The sequence below is a fragment of the Herpailurus yagouaroundi genome, unplaced genomic scaffold, assembly GCF_014898765.1.
Source record: "Herpailurus yagouaroundi ecotype Mexico unplaced genomic scaffold, PumYag 67793, whole genome shotgun sequence".
NCBI lineage: Eukaryota > Metazoa > Chordata > Mammalia > Carnivora > Felidae > Herpailurus > Herpailurus yagouaroundi.
The window spans coordinates 21,339,975-21,358,558 of record NW_024420586.1 but is presented as its reverse complement, the minus strand read 5'-3'; the positions used below and the strand labels follow the sequence as shown (position 1 = coordinate 21,358,558).

Below are 18,584 nucleotides of genomic sequence, written 5' to 3'. Positions count from 1 at the left end.
GAGGAAATATCCCCATCCTCAGCTCGCAGTGAAATGTAGGCACATACGTGCCTAAAATGGACGTGAAAAATCAAAGTCCGATTTTTTTTTTTTTTAAAGCACAAGGCGATATTTTAGGACTTGATACATTTCTGTGATTTTTTCTTTCCTTCAAACTATGGAGACTGGGAAGAGCGAGTTTGTCCCATTGTTTATGCCCCATTTCTAACTAAGGGCTCTACAGCTGTTAGGTGAGATCAACTACCCACCATTCCAAATCGTTGTTGCGGGTGAGGAGATTCAAACGCAGCTTTGGAAACACTTTGCTGGATACTTTGAAGAAAAGCCAACATACTCATTTGGCTCCAGGGCAAAAGGAAGCCTGTACCCTGAGCTAACATTGGTCACCTCTCTTCTCCTAAGGCCACACCAAAGCCAGCAGTCCAGCGGCAGAGCAAGTATCGAATTGCACCGGCACTAGGGTCCCCAGAACACCTGGTCACCTTTTCTTTCCCGGGGAAAGGCCACCCCTAAGCATTTTCTGACAGCTCGTCACCGTATCAGCCACAGCTTTCAGTGGAGTGGTAGATTTACAGAAATAATCCAAACCCCCCCGAGGAAAAGACTTCAACCAGATCGTGCTTTTTGACACACACGGGTAGTCAGACTTCATCACTTCCAATTTATGCCAGGTTTTGTACTCTAAAAGTCGGTTAGTTATATCAACCATTAAGAACTCAGAATGGGTCTTTTCATAGAAACTATAGAAGCCCACAGAAGCCCAGCACTGGATCCAAGAGCCATCACCAACAGGCAACTCTTTTAGACCCGAGTCCCCACCCGGGGCTTCAGGAATGTACCTCCACTAGCATAAGGGTTCTATGGATGCTTTACCAAGCAGAGTGCCTTGCTCTTGACCGCTAGGACCTTATTCATTTTGCATCCACCAAGAAGACGACCCTTCTAACTAATCTTCCTCTTCTATCCCGAACCAGAGTGTCACAGATGGCCCCACCAGGGGACGCCGATCTGGGGCTCAACCTCGGTTTAGGAATAAGGTCATTCGTAGGAAAAGTGCAGGAGGGTTGAACCCATTTGGTGGAGACTGGAAAGAAACACTGCAAATTTTAAGACGGGTCTAAGAGACATAGGGACTGGTTACATATCCTCGCCAACCACTTCTTACTACGAACAGCATATCACTAATTTATAACTATAGTTGGTACATTCAGGGACTGAGTCAATTGGTTATTTAGGGCTATTTTTATTTCAGGCCACCAATACGGTCTCATCAAAAGGGCAAATTCCTATGGCTTGACCTTCGGTTTTGCTTCAGGCCCCACGTTACGACTTGTTTGGACTTTTCTGCAATCATTAACTTCTGGAGTAAGAAAGGTTGCTTCGGGGAAAATGAAGCCCCAAAGCACTTGCCGTACTCTGAGAAGGTAGGATAGAGTTGGAGGATGTTGGAAATGGATAAAACCCCACCAGCATCTAGAGCAGTCCGTTCATTTTGTAGATGAGAAAACTGTGTCCCGGAGAAGGCAAGGGACTTGCTCGGGATCACCCAGCCAGTGAGGGGAAGGGTTTCTGGTTTCAGGGGCGCCTGGGTGGCCCAGTCAGTTGAGCGTCTGACTTTGGCTCAGGTCATGATCTTGCAGTTCGTGAGTTCGAGCCCTATGTCGGGCACGCTTCTGTCAGCATAGAGCTCTGTCCCCTTCTCTCCCTGCCCCTTCCCCACTCATGCTGTTTCTCTCTCTCTCTCTCTCTCTCTTTCACACACAAAAATGATCTTTTAAAAAAAATTCTAAAAATGCTCTTCTGGTTTCAGAATGCAGTGGAATAATTATCTAATATTTCTAACAAATGAGTGCAGAACACTGGGGCATGGGACACTGAACCCAGGCTGGCAGTGGGTTTGGGGAAGAAGAATTGAAAGCTGTAGGTAAGCGGGAGGTTGACTAACGAGAGGCTCCTCTGGAGGTCCCGAAAATCAGGATTTTTAAGTTTCAGTCAAGTCTCAAAGTCAAGTCCTCCCACACCAGTCCCTCCCCAGACAGTAAAACTATTTAATCCAAGGACACACACACATAGGAGGGGCCACTTGACACTTGACTCATCCTCAGAAATCACTTCTATTCCCAGTCCTTCTTTTTTGCACCCTTCGTTCCTCCGGGATCGTGATTTACTGCCTTTTTCCCACGCTGTGGTCCTCCCCCCGCGCCTTGCTTGTCCCACCACTCCTCTCTCCATCACTGCCACTGCTGCCTTTGGCCATGCGTGGCTAGGAATGCAGGTGGTGAGAACACAGAGTCCCATCCCAGACGGGAGGACTCAGGTCGACTTGCAAAGAAGTTGCCGTCTCTCTCCCAAGGTGCACAGTGGAGGCAGGCGTGGCCTCACACCCCACGCGCCCCGCCCCCCCCATCGGAGAATAGACACGGGGAGATGACAAGGGCGTGAGCCACACCCTCCCCAGTGACCTTGTGGTTGCCCAGCCTCAGTACCGCTGCCCCCGGGTCAGCCCGGGCTTGACTGCTTGGCCGCTTACTGATGTGCCGCCAGATGGGAATAATATCAAAAACCATTCGTTGAGCGCATGGCATGCTTTATAAAATCCAACATGCTGTTTACAGTTTATAAATTAAGTGCCTTGGGAAGAGGCATCTGACTTATTCTCCAAGGCATCTAGTTGACTAGATCCAATTGGAATTCTTGGAGTTCCTGAAAAGGAGTTACTTAGCATTCACACTCTCTGATTAGACCTAGAATTCTTTCTTTTTCGAAAAGCCTAGGTGTGATGCGTCCTCTCAAGGCAAGCTTTCTTCCACACTTCAGTCTTCTCGTTTTCTTTCTGGCCGTTCCTTTGAGAGAGGCTGTGTGTTCTGCCATGTTTACCCTTACTCGTGCCTGAGAGGCTTGTTTAAATTTTTTTAAATGTTTTCATTTAGTTTTGAGAGACAGGGAGAGAACATGAGTGGGGGGTGGGGGGTGGGCAGAGAGAGAGGGAGACACAGAACCCGAAGCAGGTTCCGGGCTCCGAGCGGTCAGCACAGAGCCCTAAATGGGGCTCGAACTCACGAACCGTGAGATCGTGACCGGAGCCAAAGTCGGATGCTCCACCGACTGAGCCACCCTGGCGCCAGGGTTGTTTTAAATGATAGGAAATATCAAATCATTCTGTCTGTTACACTGACGCCATTCCGAAGTCATGATGTTCTATCTGTTTAACTTAATCTTCTTAGAAATGATGCAATGCGTGTTAGATATGAATTAGATGTTAAGAGAGTTGATCCTGGTGTCCAAAAAATTACCCAGGAAACAACAGGCCAAGCCTCTTTGCTCGTAGATGCAGTGAGCTGGAAGAAGGCACCAGAATAGGCCCTATTCCCCCCCCCCCCCAACTGTTATCTGCTAGAGCAAAAGGAGACACATCGTAGGTGCTTAACGAATGTGTGTTAAACACATATTTGTACAAAGAAGCCACAGGAGGGGCGCCTGGATGGCTCAGCCGGTTAAGCGTCCGACTTTGGCTCAGGTCGCGGTCTCACGGTTCATGGGTTTGAGCCCTGCGTGGGGCTCTGTGCTGACAGCTCAGAGCCTGGAGCCTGCTTCGGATTCTGTGTCTCCCTCTCCGCCTGCCCCTCTCCCACTCGTGCTCTGTCTCTTCCTCTCTCTCAAAAATAAGTAAAAAATATTTTAAAAAATTAAAAAAAGAAACGAAAAGAAAGGAGCCACGGGAGGCATTACTTGCATCTATCAATACTGAAAACAGCCTCCGGGTGGGAATATGGATACCCAAGCACTGCCCTCTCTCGCCTGGCAAGCGGGGCAAGAATAAGGCCATTCTTGGCACAGGCCGCTTGTCTTAGCCTGTTGCCGGAATAACTTGCGTGAAACCAGCAGTCCGGCCTCTGCCAGGCAGAAGGTCAGCCCAAGAGTGAGCTGATCTGTGGCCACAACACCATCTCTCACCCAGGAGGCTGGGCCCGCTGTAAGCTCTGCTATATTATTTCCCCGAGGATGACAGGTGGGGAAATCTGGGCACCAGTTGTTCTTTTCCACTGGTATCGTTTGGAGGGTAGCTCCAAAGTCGGGCACGCGGGCCTACGTGCCTCTCCTGCCGGCAGAGGCTCTACATCGGAGGGATGAGAATGTGGGCTCTGTACGTCGGCCAAGTCCGTGTGTCAGAGACCGTACCCAGCGCACGGGGCGGCCCTGGAGCTCCTGAGTTCAGCAAGAGAGTCGCTTTCTCATTCAATCCATCGCTGGCCAGGCCGAGGTTCTCAGTCTCGATGGGCAGCATTTGATTTTTGATGCTATGTGGCTGAAAGAAAGAAAGACAGAAAGCAAATTGGAATTAATTTAACTTTGGGAAAAGTGACAGGAGCTCCTTCAAGACAGACATCAATTGCCGCTAAGCCGCTGTAAATCAGGGCTCTCGGGTGATGTGAATTTCCCTCATTTTCGTGTTCCTCTTCGTGAATGCTTCCCCTGGCCCTGTGCGCTTCTCCCCTATGCACCCGCCACCAACACGGCCTTAGGACAACTTGATTTAACATCGCTCTTTGTTTGAGCGTGAGGTTTACTTCTTCTTCCACACGACGGTGGCGGTTCATTGGATTTGAGCACTTCAGGCAAAAATCCCAATGTTAAGTTGCAAGAATCTGACCTTTATGTTTTGAGAGCTCTGTGAGTTCTGTGGCATATGTACATTGCTGCTTGGATTCTTGTTTCGGAGTTTAACATGAAAACTGAACAAAAAGTACCATGCTTTGTGAGTGTGTGGAAATGAAAAATGTATTTCTTATCAGCAGTAAAGCAACATTTTCCCTGTCATGCTTTTATACTTTATTACCACTTCTGGGTTCAGCTTATCTTCAACGAGAAAATCAGATAATAAAGTTACATTTTGTGTGACATTAACTATCTCTTTGCCGTTCTACGCTTCCCAGCATTTGTTGGCAAAATACTTTTGCAAAAAGTATCTTTACCTTTTAGGAAAAAAAAAAAAAAAATTCAACTGTGCTTGCAATTCAGGATGTTGCTACTAGGTGGCAGTAGTGCTTAAGAACCAAATGATCCACCAGGAACAATGTTTGACTAAGAAACGAGACTAGCCCCTACGCGGCTCAGTCGGTTGAGCAGCTGAGCGTCCCACTCTTGATTTCGGCTCAGGTCGTGATCCCGGGGTCCTGGGATCGAGCCCTGTATCAGGTTCCATGCTGAGCCTGCTTGAGATTCTCTCTCTCTCTCCTTCTGCCCCCTCCCCCACTGGTGGTCTCTCTCTCTCTCTCTCTCTCTCTCTCTCTCTCTCAAATTAAAAAAAAAAAATTAAAAAAGAGACTAACACGTCTTCCAATATTTATAAGAGATAAAAATATAATACTACGAAAATACTCAAACTGGCACAAATCGTAAGCATCCATTAACTTAATTGCTATTTTTAAGCCAAGTTTTGAAAAGACAAAGTGTAATTTTTTTGAATGAAATTTTGGATGGGCAATACATTTACAAGTTCAGAAATGCACAAAGAAAATAGATGTCTGTATACAGTGAAAAGTCTTCCTCCCATGCCTATCCTCCCGCTGTCGCAAATAGCTCATCGTAGAGCTTCTTGACTACCCTGCCAGAACAACTCTGTGCCAATATAAATGAACACAAATATATGTTCTTATCACACACAAATTAGTAGAGTCACTGCATCCTTCTTTATACAGTTGCATAGTATTCCATTGTGTGAATGCTGTATAATATATTTAGCCAGTCCCTTGGTGATGGGTATTTTGTGCAGTGTCCAACTTTATGCCATGACAACCAACGTTGGAGTGAATAGCCATATGCTTGTGTGATCTCACACGGAGGGTAATTCTCAGAAATGGACTAGCTGGGTCTCGACATTCACATATATAGGGTCTTGTCATTGGATGTCGTTTGCTTGTTTTTTTTTGTTTCTTTGTTTCTTTGTTTTGTTTGTTTGCCATCAAGCTACGGGTTTTTCTTTCATTTTGCTTTGTTCATTTAACCATCCCTGCTGGCCATCGGCTCTGAAGAGAAGTGGCTGGAAGTGGGGAGGGAGGGCCAGGACCAGAATGTCTGCCTTTCCCTTCACCCCTTCACCGCCGATTCCTGGGGGAAAATACCTGTAGGGCTGGAGCGGTAAAAGGAGAAATCTATAAATTCCTTTTCTGAGACTAATTAAGGCTTCAAAGAGACAGATAACCACTTGGGATAATATAGTCATATTGAAACTCAGGAAATGGTCAGTAATGCTGCAGCTTCTGAACGTTGAACCCTAGAAAGCTCTGGCTCTTTGAGGTGAAATCTTGGTGAGTTTCAGTGTGATGTGCAGCCGAAAAGAAAACAAAACAAAACAAAAATGCTCTTTGTCATTCTTTGCCAGTTTGGAGCTTTAGGCTCAGGTTTGACCAATTTTTTAAAAATAAAAAAATGGGGGGGGGGGCGCCTGGGTGGCTCAGTTGGTTGAGCGGCTGACTTTAGATCAGGTCATGATCTCACGGTTCATGAGTTCAAGCCCCACGTCGGGCTCTGTGCGGACGGCTCGGAGCCTGGAGCCTGCTTCAGATTCTGTGCCTCCCTCTTTCTCTGCCCCTCCCTCACTTGCACTCTGTTTCTCTCTGTCTCTCAGAAATAAATAAACATTAAAACATTTTTTTTATAAATAAATAAATAAAAATAAATTTTTTAAAGCTTATTTATTTATTTTGAGAGAGGCAGAGACAGCGCTAGTGGGGAGGAGCAGAGAGAGAGGGAGACAGAGAATCCCAAGGAAGTTCTGTGCTGCCAGCGCAGGGCTTGAACTCACAAAACCACCAGATCATGACCTGAGCCAAAACCAAGAGTGGGACGCTTAACCGACTGAGCCACCCAGGCGCCCCAGGTTGATCAGTTTTCATGAGATGTTGCCATTAGCAAGCTCATAAAAGAAAGTGGTGCAAAGTTGTGTGAAGATATGGTCTTACCTTTAGGACTGTCTTCTACATTTGGAGACGGTGGTGACTGAATCCGTGTGTATCAGGCGGGGCCGTTTTAGAACAAGAGGGGACTGTAGGCGCCATCTTTTCCAACTCTCCTACTCTACAGATGGGGAAACTGAGGCCAGACCAGTTGAAATGCCCTGTGCAAGGTCTCCCAGCTAATCGATGGCAGTGCTCCAGCTCAGGTTGGTCTTCTTATTACTGGTCCCTGCCCGTCCTGCCATTTATAGGATTTCCCAGAAACACTCGCGATGAGATTATGCCATCACCAGGGATGCCGTTCTCTGAAACGGCCCTTTGTCACATACACTTTTCAGCCTGGGATCCCCCACCCCCCCACTCACAAGAGAGCTAACTGAGGCTAAGTGGGTCTGGGGCCATTCTATTGGAGCAAAACGAATTGACTTACGGGGACTTGAACTTCTTATCTGGATCTTATCATTACTTTGCCCTGTTTATTTGGACTGGCCATAAGTAGGAAGTTAAAAAAAATGTTGTACCATGAACAAAATAATCAAACTCTTATCTGAAATACCTTTTGAAAGTTTGTCTGAAGCTTTCATTATCACGTTCCTTTTGTTTGGGATGTAACGACAGGTCCCCCTAGTTTTCCTAAAAGTTTGCAAATATTTTTAAAAAAAAATTTTTTTTTTCAACGTTTATTTATTTTTGGGACAGAGAGAGACAGAGCATGAACGGGCGAGGGGCAGAGAGAGAGGGAGACACAGAATCGGAAACAGGCTCCAGGCTCTGAGCCATCAGCCCAGAGCCCGACGCGGGGCTCGAACTCACGGACCGCGAGATCGTGACCTGGCTGAAGTCGGACGCCCAACCGACTGCGCCACCCAGGCGCCCCTGTTTGCAAATATTTTTGACGCTCCTCATCTGGTGGGATAAAAAGCACCCATGTTGGCCATGTGGAGGGGGGCCAGTGAGGTGAAATGAGGAGCTCTCAGGACCTCAGTCCCTTGCCCAAGAAGTACATAGTTGAAAGAATAAAGCAAGTTTTGGGGCACGTGGGTGGCTCAGTCGGTTAAGCCTCCGGCTCGGGCTCAGGTCATGATCTCGCGGTTTGTGAGCTCGAGCCCCGCCTCAGACTCTGTGCTGACAGCTCAGAGCCTGGAGCCCGCTTCGGATTCTGTGTCTCCCTGTCTCTCTGCCCCTCCCCTGCTCGTGCTCTGTCTCTCTCTGTTTCTCAATAATAAATAAACTTTAAAGAAATACATATATTAAAAAAAGAAAAAGCACAAAGCAAATTCCAGGACAACTGGTATACCCTGATCCCATCGTAATGGTAAGCGTTTGCTCTGACGACCACTTACTTTGTCACATTATACCAGGTGCTCAGGCTACAGAGGCTCTGCGGAAACGTGTGACTCTTTGGCAAATAACGCGGGTGTCGCTTTAACCACACTGGGGGCCGGCGCGCATAATGTGTATTTCAGATGCACTTTGTCATTGATGCTGGGTGGCACGGGGCTTCAAACGAAAACAGGATGGGCCCAGAGCACAGAAGGGGAAAACTAGGTGGGTGGACTAGGAAATGAAAACTGAGCTGCTTTCCCCTGGGACGCGGCCTGTGTTCATTCGGGTTGGCCTGCCTCCTTTCTAGTCCTGTGCGCTTGACGTGGCCACCAGAGCTCACTGAGAAGCTGGATAGACCCTCCCGCCCCCACCAGCCAGGGATGGGGATGGGACCACCCGTATTCAGTTACGCTGGGGCCAGAACCACATGTTTCATCTTGACCGTGAGTTCAAACTATCCTTGCTCCTAGAAACGTGGGGCTCCGGCAACTGAAATCAACATGTGCTTTCCTGAAACCATTGCGTCCACCTCCCAATGGCTATAAATACGTAGCACAAGCTATGGGGCGGGAGCTGGTAGGATGAAGGACAGCCCGTGCTAATGGCACTCTGGAAACCGATACTCTTTCCTCAAAACGACATGGAAAAATTCTACTCAATACCTCCTGGGCTCCATTCGTTTTTCTGGGTAAACGTTTCCGGGGAAAACCATTTCTGTTTTCGTTCCAGCTGTGCGGCAGATATCGTGAGGGTGGATTGCAAGTGGAAAGAGTGAGACCCGACTCCGACACACAAAGGACAATGACAACCAGAAAGCTCCGGCCAGATCGTGCCCTTTGCTGGGAAGGAACTGGATCCTAGGTGGGGGCGAAGGCATTGCCAATCTTTAGTCCTCTGCCTCCCTCTGCTGTTCCTTCTGAGAAGTTTTCCTTACAACAATGAGAAATCATGCACTCGCTGCATCTTTTTCTATGCTCTCCCTGCTGGTGCTGATGGGAGATACAGACAGCAAAACGGACAGCTCGTTCATGATCGACTCGGACCCTCTGCGCTGCATGAGGCACCACTATGTTGATTCTATCAGTCACCCGTTGTACAAGTGTAGCTCAAAGGTAAGACGAAGGGCTCGGTGAAGGTGGTGCGACTTACCAGAGTCGGGAGAGGAGCCGTATTCCTTTGTCAGGGGCTGCAGAACCATGATCGTAGTCCAAACCTGAGCTAGATGGCTGGCCCATGGGGCTTGTGGGAGAATCGTGCTTTTCCTGCTTTTCGGGTTTCCCAGCATGCTTTGGACCTTTGTCGGTAAAGCCGCCTAATTGACCATGTGCACACCCAGGCAGCTTCTCTCCTTTCAGGCTGCTCAAAGTCCATAGGAAAGGCCGGAAGTTTCTCCCAAGGAAATTGTTGCTAAGCACGGGGGAGAGAGGTGTGTTTCGTCCCTGGCTGTGAAATTCACGAGCAGTAATGTTCTTTATCGACAAAGAAAAGTAGAGTAGAGGCGCCTGGGTGGCTCAGTCGGTTAAGCAGCTGACTCTTGATCTCGGCTCAGGTCATGTTCTCACGGTTCGTGGGTTCGAGCCCCGAATCGGGCTCTGCACTGACAGCGCGGAGCCTGCTTGGGATGCTCCCTCTCACTCTCTTTCTGCCCCTCCCCCGTTCTCTCTCTCTCTCTCTCTCTCTCTTTCAAAATAAATAAACTTTAAAAAAGTGGAATCTACAGGTTATCAAAACTCCTTCTACTTTCACTGGCAATAAAGAGGAAACAGAGGCAAGAAATGTGGTTGAGCAGCAAATCGTACTTCTCAGGGGGACTCTTCAAAGCCATGCCTGATGACATAGTTGCTCACCGGCCTCGTGGCCCAAACCTTTCTCCACCTGCCACGTTTACGTTACGATGATTTCGAAAGATAAGTGGCAGTTTGATCATTTATCATTCTGACGTGGATTATCCAAACCATTCTTGTCTGGAGTAGGTTGTATGCTCATTTGTGGAGGCATCCTGTGCGGGTAATGTCTCAGTGTTGGGACGAGGCGTGAGAAGGAGTACCATGCTTCAAAGGCCACCGACAGTGGCCGGCCACCTGGACCACCCAGAAGGGAGGCACATAGTAGCGAAGAACAGACTCAGACTGAAAAATGTCACGACCGTCACTGCCCCCAGTCACATGAATGAAATGTGCCCACATTTGGTAAATAGGAATCCTTTTAGCCCAACCTCAGAGATTTTCACTGCAGTCCTGAGACCAAAACTGCTTAAGCATTCTCATATGGCAAGTATTTTTTAAATTACCAGTATAATTAAGAACTTTGGGTAATATCAACCACGAGAATTAAGACCATATAAGTTAATGTCCCTACCCTCCATTTAAGAACATTATGACTTCTGTCTGCCTTTAAAATTTCCATCACTTCTCTGATTACACCTCGATGATAATGGCTTGTTTTAGTTTGGGGGAATCAGAATTTGAGTTAAATCATTTTACCCATTATATTAATAAGATCTAGGACTGTGGGAAAAATAGAGAGACTTTCCACTTAAAAACTTTCTGGCTCTCATTTGTAGTTATAGAACTAAAAAAAAAAAAAAAGGAGTAAACAGATAAACTTACATTTTTGCAAGATTGCAATCCCTTCTGAGGGGAAAAAAAAACTAAAGCAAATTGAGGGAAAAAAGTCGGGACATGTTTTTACAACTGCGATTGCTCAAAGACTGTGGGCCTCAGCAATTATTAGCTTCTCCTCCACTAGTATTTGAAAGAAGAGATGCCGTGAACTTGAGCCCCACACACTCATGGTGCTGCAGCACGATTCGCAGACACAAACTTTGGCCCACCTTTGTTCACGTCTGTTTCTTCCAGAATGCCACCATAAATAGCACAAACTTGTGATAGTAGCCGAAATGTTTGTAGTTCTGTGGGAACAATCTGTTTCCAAACATCCCAAACTATGTCAGATATAGCAATATTATCATGTAAATGGTGCTCGTAATTATAAACCTTTCTTTCTCGGTCTTAAAATATGCCTGGCAGAATTTGAACCACCCAGACCTTTTCTGGATTGGATTTGCTCTATGTGTCCAGGAACAAAAACTGGTTTTCATTTTTATTTTATTTTATTTTATTTTATTTTATTTTATTTTATTTTTTTGGTTTTCATTTTTAAATATTCTATAATTCTTGACTCTCACAGACTCAGGCTGGTTTTCTTTCTAATGGGTCTCGTTAACGAAACTGTTCGTCTTGACAGACTCGGGATAAAACCTTTAGCCTGTGTCTAGAAAACAGGCACCAAGGGTTTTTACAGCGGAGGAGACCAGGCTAGATCTTTCCTCTCTGTGAAAAGCATCCCTCCACATGCTGTTCAAAGACTGTTATTTACTCGACACATGTCTACCGTTGGCCTGTTGCTTGTTAATACTTCCTGACTTACATTTATCCCACTGTCTGGCCTTGGGAAGACAGGTGAACGGGAGAGTGCGAGCCAGGCTTAGGGGAGGGAGAGCATCTCATAATATATGATCTAATCATTGCCAGCAAACCCATGTTCGAAGGCATTACCGATCCCATTTTACCGGTAGGGAAAACTGAAACCCTAAAAAAGTACTCAGGGGCGCCTGGGTGGATCAGTCGGTTACGCGTCCGACTTCGACTCAGGTCATGATCTCACGGTTCGTGGGTTTGAGCCCCGCGTCGGGCTCTGTGCAGACAGCTCGGAGCCTGGAGCCTGCTTCCGATTCTGTGTCTCCCTCGCTCTCTGCCCCTCCCCTGCTCTCTCTCCTTCTCTCAAAAATCAAATTAAAAAAAAAAATTAAAAAGTGTAAAAACGTATTCAGCATAGATTCCTCGTTTAGTCCAAGAGTGAGAGTGTCTGTTTCAGATCATTTCTTTCGACCGCTGGGATCTTCATGTTGGAAAATTGCAAGTAGAATGGAGAAGCCACTTTAAAAAAAATTTTTTTTTAACACTTATTTATTTTTGAGACAGAGCATGAACAAGGGAGGGTCTGAGAGAGAGGGAGACACAGAATCTGAAACAGGCTCCCGGCTCTGAGCTGTCAGCACAGAGCCTGACGCAGGGCTCGAACTCACAGACCGCGAGATCATGACCTGAGCTGAAGTCAGATGCTTCATTGACTGAACCACCCAGGCGCCCCTGGAGAAGCCACTATTTCGAAGTCCAGGCTCAGCTTCGGATCCACGGGAGATAGTGATTTCTACTCTGCAATGTTTCTAGAGAAATAGGAAGAATAGTGGGAGTCTTCCATGAGCCTATCTGATCCCCCTTGCCCTGAGTTCCAGAGGCCTGGCGCCCATCGCCTAGCAGTTCAGGAAAGGGCTGTGATGGAGTCCGGCAGAGAAGACTGGCCACCGTGGTCCACCAGGGAGGTCAGTGTGGCCACAAATTAAGATGTGCCTGCTAGCTTTCGGGGGTGACACTTCCTAGGACTGGGTACAAAGGATCCCGGGAGTGGCAGGTTCACTGACAGTCTTCCCTGACATTCTGAGTGCGTAAAGGCTCTAGAGCAAACAGGCAGAAGGTCAGTGGTTAGTGGAATCTTGAAGGGAGCTGAGGCATCTCAGACTTTGAAGTGAGAGGGAGCCGGTTTCCTATTTCCAGCTCCACAGTGCGCCCAATGGGTGGCTTTGGGAGAAGTGAAGTAATTCTTGGGTGCCTCGACTTGTTCCCACGTAAACTGGAGCCAATGCCGCCTATCTGAAGGTGGGGTATGGATGGGCATGGGTGACGATGTTTGCCAAGCACGCGGCGCGGTGTCGGGCATATCATAGACGTTAAGAAACGATGTTATGATCTCGATGATGAAGTTATGAACCGGACAGGTGTTCAGACTCACTTTTCTATTTCAGTCACTACTAAGACCTCAATAACGGTTGGGATCTCGGATAGCCTTAAAGGATTAGGAAAACGAACCTCATTGGGGTTCTGGTTTAGCACGGAAACCTGGCGGGGGTGGGGGGAGCGTGCCGAAAAGCAACGTAAGCGTAAGCCATCACGCTGGCTGCTAAGAGTGGGAATAAAAGCAGAAGAGAGGCAGATCCCGCTGTCTGACCTCCCGTCCCAGGTGAGTGGAGGAGGGCGGGGCCGGTTCTGGATTGGAGCCAGGGAGGGGTTTTCAGGAAACGAAGCTGGAAGGCAACCTAGTAAGGGAGGCCTGTGAAGTCGGAGCTGGGAGATGGTGGCCCCGCAGGGACATGGGACCAGGGCAGATGACTGTCTGAACTCAAGGGCCACAAGCCCAGCAGCCGAGGAGAAGGACAGTTCAGGGGATAAAGCCTGGGAAAATTCCCAGAGGTAAAGGGGCCTGGCAGGCCAAGGGTTACGCCTTGGGATTCGGAGGGAGCTGTTAAGATCTCTCTCCCAGTGCCACCCAGGAAGCTCATACTGTGGTAGAAGACATAGGGAGAGTCCGGAATATTGAACTTATAACACAATCACACAATCAACTCTTGGAGAGATAGGACTTCTTTTTTTTTTCTTATTTTGTATTTAAAAAAAAATTTTTTTTTTTTAAATTTTTTTTCAACGTTTATTTATTTTTGGGACAGAGAGAGACAGAGCATGAATGGGGGAGGGGCAGAGAGAGAGGGAGACACAGAATCGGAAACAGGCTCCAGGCTCTGAGCCATCGGCCCAGAGCCTGACGCGGGGCTCGAACTCACGGACCGCGAGATCGTGACCTGGCTGAAGTCGGACGCTTAACCGACTGCGCCACCCAGGCGCCCCCTTATTTTGTATTTTTAATGTCTATTATTTGTGTGTGTGTGTGAGAGAGAGAGAGACTGAGCAGGGGAGGGGCAGAGAGAGAGGGAGACACAGAATCAGAAGCGGGTTCCAGGCTCCGAGCTGTCAGCACAGACCCCGTCGCAGGGCTTGAACTCACAGACCGTGAGAGCATGACCTGAGCCGAAGTCGGACACTTAACCGACTGAGGCACCCAGACGCCCCAGGACTTGTTTTGGGTTTTTTTGTTGTTGTTGTTGTTGTTGTTTTTTTTAAGGAATGATTTTATCCTGAATGCCCACTACGTACAGGTACCGTAGCCAGTACTGGAGGCACAAAAATCAGGGGGAAAAGAAGACAATAAATGGGGTATAGAGGGAAGGGCAATGCTCTGTGTGCAAAGGTTTTGCAACTGTTTCAGCTGTGACCAGAGTGAAGGGGACCAGATCCCATCATTCCCCATACTGCTTCATTCCTCTGGTTGCAATTTTGCTGACACCCTCAGCCGGGCACGGACCCTTTGGGGGTTGACCTGGGTGTCTGGAGATGAGCTGAATAGTCATTTATTGAGGGTGCCCGGGAGGGCAGAAATGGGTCTCCAGGAGGTGCCAGGGAATAAGGGGTATGTCTTGTTCACTGCTGAGAAAAAAAGGCAAAAAAAAGAAAAAGAAAAAAAATAGTTTCTCACTTAACTGAGGCAAAATAGCCAAAATCCGGTTTTAGCATAGGATGTTTTGTGTGCAAAGTCTTTTTTTTTTTTTAAGTTTATTTAGTTATTGAGAGAGAGAGAGAGGGCAGGATAGGGGCAGAGAGAGAGGAGAGAGAGAATCCCAAGCAGGAGCTACACTGTCGGTACAAAACCCGATGCAGGGCTCGAACTCACGAACTGTGAGACCTGATCAGGACCTGAGCCAAGATCGAGAGTCAGACGCTTAACCGACTGAGCCACCCAGGCTCCCCATCTGTGGGCAAAGTATTTATTCTGCGTCTTTATTCTGAAACCGATGAAGACACCTCGTCAGTCATGGCCTGAGCCAGGAATTCACAGGGGTTCCACATGACAGACGAGGAAAGTGGCTTTGGCAACGGTAAGAATCTTTCAACAAGGAGCGATGAAAACCATCTGTGGTTGGGTTTTCTCTCACTCAGAAGATAGGTGTATACAGCAGGAGAGGACCCAACTGCCCAAGACGTACGGGCAAGTCTCCGGGTGCAACCCTTGGTCGCGACCCAGGAATCACAGCAGGCTGTAACCCTCACGATGTAGCCTGAACTTGCCCATGACCACCTGGAGCAACTCGCTGGGGTTGACAGGGGCTTGACAGGCTGACTGTCATGGTTAGGACGGAGGACTCAGCAATGAAGCTGTCTCTGTTCAGCATTCTGACCCTCCGTTATGCAGCTATGTGATTTCAGGCCAGTGACTTCTCCTCTGCCTTTTCAGGGCTTCATTTGTAAAATGGGGAAGGCTTAGCTTTTGAGATGGCTGTTAAGAATGAGATTGCACATGACGGGCTTGGCACAGAGCCTGGAGCCTGCTAAATGTTCAATACGTGTTATATAGCGTCATCATTACTGTTCTGTTATTATTACCCGAGGGCCTTGCATTCCCCTTAGCCCCAGCCCACGGAAATCAGGTGACAACAGGAAGGAGCCCACAGCTCTGTTGGTATTAGAAGGAGCTGGCCACATCCAGCGGGAGCCAAGTGACTCTAAGGTTGGGGGGCTCCCAAGGGACCGCTGGAGAAGTCGCCTAGCTTCCCAGAATCAGGCCACTTGTCTGGGGAACATAAGACAGCCAACATTAAACTGGACCCAAAGCAGATAATGTGTGTCTGTCACCCCCCTGAGCTGTGAGACGTCAACAGAAGGTCAATGAGCACCAACCAACTGTTGAAGCTTCTCCTTTAATGGTGGAGCCCCGTGCGGGCTCGCTGGCAAAACGAGGTCGTTTCCTGATTTCGCAAAGGAGTCGTGTGGATGCCCTTTGTTAGGAGCAGTTGAGTGCACAGTGAAGAGTCTTCCCGTGTTAGTAAGACACGGCCAAGTCCCCCAGGCATGAGGGGGGTGCATCTGACCCGCAAACTGGATTTTGGCGGGTGAACTGATGTTTGAAGGTGGTGAAGGTTTGTTGAACCGAAGGGTGAGTGGGTTAAGGAGTTAGACACTGTGTGGTGTGGCACCATCCAAGGAATTTCTGGGAGTCCCCAGAAGTCCCCCAATCGCTGGACGATGGAACCGGGGGAGGGTCTCGGTAGCGGAGGAGATATTATTTAGGAGGGCACTTTCACCATTCAGCTCTGCGTAAGTTCGGAGGCAGTGATGCTATCTCCCAAGAAGTTCATAAGAAAAAGGGCAGACTCCTATGCTTTTGATCAGGTTAGGGCTCCCAGAATCAGGTCAAAGTAGATGAGAGAAGGGTGGGAGCTGGCTCATGCTTCAGGGAAACATTTTGCTATGATTTAGACCAGGGGGGGTTGGTTTTGGACAGACCCGGGTTTGATTCCAGCTCTGCCTTTCACCAGATATGTGAGTTTGGGCAAGTTACTTAAACTCTCTAAAGCCTCGCTTTCCTCATCTATAATAATACTACAGCTAATAATCGTACCCCAGCAGGGGAATGCTATGAGGAGTAAATGAGATTGTAAGTGTTGTAAGCACTCAGTAAACGTTAGCTGCCATTATTATTATTGGCTAAATGACTGCTATCTAGTGGCCCATCTAGTGTGGAACCTGTCAGACTCTCCCACTTTGCTACTCAAAGCGTGGACGTGCAGCAGTACCGACATCAACCAGAATCCGGCGAGAAACGCAGGCTCTCCGGCCTCGGCCGGAACTACTCAGTCACAATCTGCGTTTTAGCAAGATCCCCAGCTGATTGACATGCCCATTATAGTTTGAGAAGCTCTGGCCTGGAAGAGGTGAGAAGATCCTCGTGAAAGCCATAAAACAGGCGAGGCACGGCCGAGAGCGAGCCTGGAAAAGCAGACATTTATCCCTTCCGTCCCGTAATGACACGCGTTTCTCGATCTTCCCTTCCAAGCTCCCGGCTGTACCCCTCCAACGCACATTCACAAAACAAAGCTAGCCTTTTATAGCATTTCCAGCGTTGTGATGGGATCCATATACTGGAAATCTCCCAGAGGGGAGATTTGCACGTGTGTGTCGAGACCATCAAGGGCCCCGATCATTCTTTCATGGTGCCTTCTTCGAGGAGAGGGCATCTGAACGTGGCAATGGAGGATAGTCGGGATTTCATTAAGCAGAGCTAGGAGGAAAGGGCATTCCTGAGAGACGAAAGACACAAGCGAAGGCAAGAGGCAGGGAAATTCAGGGCGGTTCCCTGAACTCCTAACTGATTCGGCTTGATCAGAACAGGGAGTGGGTGATGGCAATGAGAACAGTTTTAAGTAAGACTGGAAAGATGTGACATCCGGGTCACAGAGGATCTTAATACCCTTTCAGGATCTGGGGTTTTATTCTGAAGGCTGGAGGCAGCCACCGAATGCGTTTATGGCACATGTCTGTGCGTTCTCCTTGCGCAAAAATCCAGCTGCGGAGAGAGGGGGATCCGTTGGAGGTGGTCTCGGGGTCTTTTCAGCGCTGGAGTTCTTGTCCTTCAGAAAGAGCCGAAGGTGGAGCGTGAGACCCTTGAACACGTTTAGTGAAATCACGGTCAGGTTAGTGCTTCTACCAGTGGCCCAACGTTGCTGACTTGGTCGTTTTATGGACAGTGTTAATTGCATGGTCATCCAAGGTCTACACTCAGTTCACCTGCATTTGCATCATTCGGGTATGATGCACCACCATGTCCGTGCCCCTTTGAATTAAATCTGTGGACACGGATTCACTACATTCATCTGGACTGAAATTGGACTTCTGAAGACTTCCGTCTGGGGAGGTGATCTCTGAATATTGCTTAATCTGCCTAGGAGATGACCCGCACTAGAGATGAGCACATTTAGAAGACCTTGGAATCCCTCTCATTAGGGGGATGGGGTGGGCACCAGAGACTGGCCCGTGTGCTGCTGATTTATGGCATAATCTCTCAAAACCTATTTCAGGTCCTGTCCGTTTTGCCTATCAACGGGCAGGCAGGATGGCACCAACGCTTTCATAAAACCGAGACGGTTTATAGCTGCCATTTCCTCTCTGCCCCTGCGATCTTTCAGAGAAAATAAGTCAATAGGTCCTACCCCCCACTTCACCAAGCCCAGCTGGTCGCTTCCTAGCAACTCGTATCCTCTTGCGGGATTCATCCGAGCATCTTCTTCGATAATGGGGCTGATCGTCTATAGTTACCAGAAGTCATCTTGGATTCCTTTGAGAAAGATGAGCAGGCCATGTCTTTCTTTTAATTCTTTTCTCTTTAATGCTTATTTATTTTTGAGAGAGAAAGAGCGAGTGTGCATGAGTGCGGGAGGGGCAGAGGGAGAGGGACAGAGAAAATCCTAAGCAGGCTCCTCACTGTCAGCTCAGAGCCCGATGTGGGGTTCAAACTCACAAACCATGAGCTCGTGACCTGGGCCAAGATCAAGAGTCAGATGCTTAACAGACCGACGGG

At 48.1% G+C, this 18,584-nt stretch overlaps 1 protein-coding gene across 5 annotated transcripts in view; it reads left to right on the top strand.

The window, feature by feature from the left end:
• The window catches only part of NDP (norrin cystine knot growth factor NDP), a 49,899-nt gene that overhangs the window by 29,231 nt on the left and 2,084 nt on the right, over positions 1-18,584 (top strand). For 4 of the 5 annotated variants that reach the window (XM_040468781.1, XM_040468782.1, XM_040468780.1 and 1 more), the window contains exon 2: positions 9,012-9,394. In XM_040468781.1, coding sequence (XP_040324715.1) covers positions 9,221-9,394 — 174 coding nt within the window. In that variant the 5' untranslated portion in view covers positions 9,012-9,220. Of the gene's footprint in view, positions 1-9,011; positions 9,395-12,522; positions 12,667-18,584 lie in introns of those variants that run through there. The other variant, XM_040468783.1, reaches the window with a different exon arrangement.